The 3,120-nt window shown below is 37.2% G+C and overlaps 1 protein-coding gene across 3 annotated transcripts; it reads right to left on the bottom strand.

Moving 5' to 3' along the window:
- Positions 1-584: 584 nt before the first annotated feature.
- On the bottom strand, positions 585-2,681 carry LOC106620714 (organic cation transporter protein). 3 transcript variants are annotated; one of them, XM_070108477.1, is made up of 6 exons: positions 2,402-2,681; positions 1,977-2,334; positions 1,762-1,905; positions 1,514-1,704; positions 840-1,454; positions 585-779 (listed from the first exon to the last, which is right to left on the bottom strand). In XM_070108477.1, the coding sequence occupies exons 1-6, from the start codon at positions 2,412-2,414 to the stop codon at positions 670-672; spliced, it is 1,431 nt and encodes a 476-aa protein (XP_069964578.1). In that variant the 5' UTR covers positions 2,415-2,681; the 3' UTR covers positions 585-669. The 3 variants fall into 3 exon arrangements, with proteins under 3 accessions (XP_069964578.1, XP_036228982.1, XP_014094769.1); XM_036373089.2 differs by having other exon boundaries at positions 585-1,454; positions 2,402-2,500; positions 2,575-2,681; XM_014239294.3 differs by having other exon boundaries at positions 585-1,454; positions 2,402-2,615.
- Positions 2,682-3,120: the final 439 nt, after the last annotated feature.

Raw genomic sequence — 3,120 nt, 5'->3', positions numbered from 1 at the left:
TCTTTTATATTAGAAAAACCATGGAAAATTTGAAATTACTGTCGAAAGGTAGTAACCTATGTATGGTATATAGTCTATGTGAAAGTGTTTTCGACTTTAAACCAAGTTGTCTAAAATTTACTTGGATATTAACGCCAGAATTTTGCTCCTGGGATTTTTCTGTATTCTCAATATTAATTAATTTTGGTTGGTTTTACAATTCGATTCCAATAGATGTTGAGAATGCTTCAGTTAATTTTGATCAAAGACCTGGCTGATTTGAATGCAATCAGGTCGGCAGTTAGATTTGGAGCTGTAGAGATTTCCGTATTCCGACGGAGTCAAAACTACAATCAGTCTGAATAATTTTGGTCGATTCCTCCTTAGATCCTATCAGAGCTTGACCACAATTTACATGCGATCGCTTACTGCGATAAATGAGAGTGTTTGGTATGAAGTCTCTCTATCACCGCTAACAGCACAAATAATGATGATTTTTAGATTTAAAACTCGAAATAAAACACATTTTTATTCCCATAGATCACGATTAGCAGTTGGTCAACTCATATTCTTTTGATACATACCTTCACTTTTAACTTATACCATTTAATTTTAAAATAGCTAAATATATTTTTATTAAATAAATCCGTTAAATGTCACATGAAATTTTATATAAATCGTTATATTTAACTATTGATTTTGCGGTTTCGGCACATTTCTTCCAAAAGTGTTACCATCTTCAATTGTTTCCGGCAATGGATAACCTTTCGTTTCGGGCATAAGAAAAACCGAGATAGCAGCTAAAAAAGCGAAAAGGCCAAAAATCCCCGGAGGTATAGATATATAATATTTTTTTAAACCTTCAACCCACGGCGCAACAATCGAACCAATGCGACCAACAAAAGAGCATAAGCCTACCCCTGAAGGACGCACGACAGTTGGAAATAGTTCACCGGCATATAAATATACGTTCGGAAATGTGATCGAAGCACCAAACAAACCAATGGATGCCAATATCACCTTAACGGGACCGCCGAAGCTGGGAACAAATGCTAAGAGCGTAAGTGACAGGCCACTGAGCAGATTTGATAAGAACAATGTAAGGCGGCGACCCATATATTTAGTGGCCGGTACACACAAACAGGTTCCCGGTACACCCAAAAGTGCGCTCACAGCAATATTGAGGAATATATTTCCAGACAGTGAGGTCATATACTGGGATAAGCCATAGTAGACGAAACAAACAACCAACCAATTGAAAGCCATAGCAAGTGTCTTCTGGCACAGATAAGCATGTTTGAATAGATCACCGATATAACCTTTGTTTGTAGTTGCAGATGCTGTTAAAACTCGCTGTGCCTCCTCTATATCTTGTGCCACCTTATCGGTTGGCATTTTATTGCGTTTCGCTGCTTTCTCAAGCAATTTGACGGCCCGCTCATTGCGACCGGTTATAACAAGCCAACGGGGAGATTCTGGACAAGAGAGAGAGTGAGCAATATTGAGTTATAGAAATATAGTGAGCATACTTCACCTGGTACGGTAAAAAAGAAAACTAGATAAACAACTGAGAATGATGAAAATGATAAATGAAACCAACGCCATTCTCGTAAAAAGTAAGCGAATAGCGGTAGTGTGGCATGACCTACATTGAATGGTATCTGATAGAGTATGGCCATTATTTCACGTTTACTTGGGCCCACGATTTCCATGATGATTGTGAACCTACGCAGAACAAAATGATTATTGAGAGAATATTTTGTAATGTACAGTTAAATTTACCCTGTGACCATTGTGCCACCAGTTGCGTAGCCATCCAAGAACCGCATTAGTATATAAAACCAAAGCCATGGTGATGCCGACACCAAACAACCTGACACAAGTTGAAGAACACATGAGCCCACAAACATGGGACGACGTCCCCATCTGCGAGAAGAGAAATTGAGACTCGATAAAGATAAACTATTTCGGTACCGAATAGTTTATCTTTTTCTTACTTATCAGCCAGAATGCCCATAATCATATTGCCCAACATAATGCCGACCATAACTAAAGATTGCGACATCTGTTCCAGCCACTGGCGATCGCATATCAAATCCCATTCCATTATAATATTCTGCTTGAAAATGCTACGATCATATTCGTAACCATCGCAATTAGCTTCGCAGACGTCGGTGGCATTCGTGCCGCTGCCACCTTTGCACGAGGCTTTAACGGGCGTCTGCAAGAAGACCATGGAGATTTGCACCCAACCGGTGGGAAATTTAGACAAGAATATCCATAAGCAGACGATTAGCTGCCAAAGTCCCAGATCGCTACCCAGAATGGCGATAATCGGGTCGGAACGTTTTTTTTCTGTATAAATTTCAATAAAAAAAATAATACTAACTAATTGAAATTATATTATTCATTAAATTTTTACCTTCTTTTTGCATTGTTGGGATTCTCGAAATCGAACTAGTTTTTTTTTGAATGTATAAATTTCCTATCTAAAATTCAATATTTAGGACGTCGTTAATAGCTAAAAAAATATATAATAAATAAACGTAAATGATTTGCTCGTTCTCAATATTCAAATGTCAAACGCTTTTGTACTTCAAGTAATACAGTTGTGTTCCATGAAATGTCAACAGCAAAACAATTTACATATATTTTTGTTAATATTATAAAAAATACTAAATACTTTATAGAAAGTAAACTCTTTCCTTCAAACGCTGTCACAATGACGCATCCCTCATTTCTTTGCTTTACAGTTTGTCACCAATTCCAAACGACAACTGAAAACATATTAATTTTCCTCGATCATCAGTTGGGTTTACAAGTTTGCTCAATAGAACCAAAAAATTTCGTACAGTTAACAGTATTATACTTCATGTAGACAGCTTTGATTCACCTTTTTTTGCAAGAGCGTAAATTTCCGTTCTACCCTCCCTCCTTCAAGCTTTGCCGGTAATCTATCGACATCTGTACCTCTCCAATCGTGCTATTTGTATATAACTACATTCGCCCGTTTTTTCTCAAAATTTGAACATTTAATGTAAAAAAAATGTACATTTTTGCATAGTTCTGACAATTTGTGGATTCCATCCGACTTGGCGACCAAGAATTAATGATGCCCTTTTCTGATGCCAACCGTTTTCC

The sequence above is a fragment of the Bactrocera oleae genome, chromosome 2 (assembly GCF_042242935.1).
Source record: "Bactrocera oleae isolate idBacOlea1 chromosome 2, idBacOlea1, whole genome shotgun sequence".
In the NCBI taxonomy this organism is placed as follows: Eukaryota; Metazoa; Arthropoda; class Insecta; order Diptera; family Tephritidae; genus Bactrocera; species Bactrocera oleae.
The sequence above is the reverse complement of the archived record's forward strand: the minus strand, read 5'-3'. Positions and strand labels throughout refer to the sequence as shown.

Coding starts and splice junctions, on each gene's coding strand:
- LOC106620714 (XM_036373089.2), bottom strand. Junction 1,906..1,976: donor ATGGGCATTCTGGCTGATAA/GTAAGAAAAAGA, acceptor CTCTTCTCGCAG/ATGGGGACGTCGTCCCATGT. Junction 1,455..1,513: donor TTTCTTTTTTACCGTACCAG/GTGAAGTATGCT, acceptor TCTCTTGTCCAG/AATCTCCCCGTTGGCTTGTT.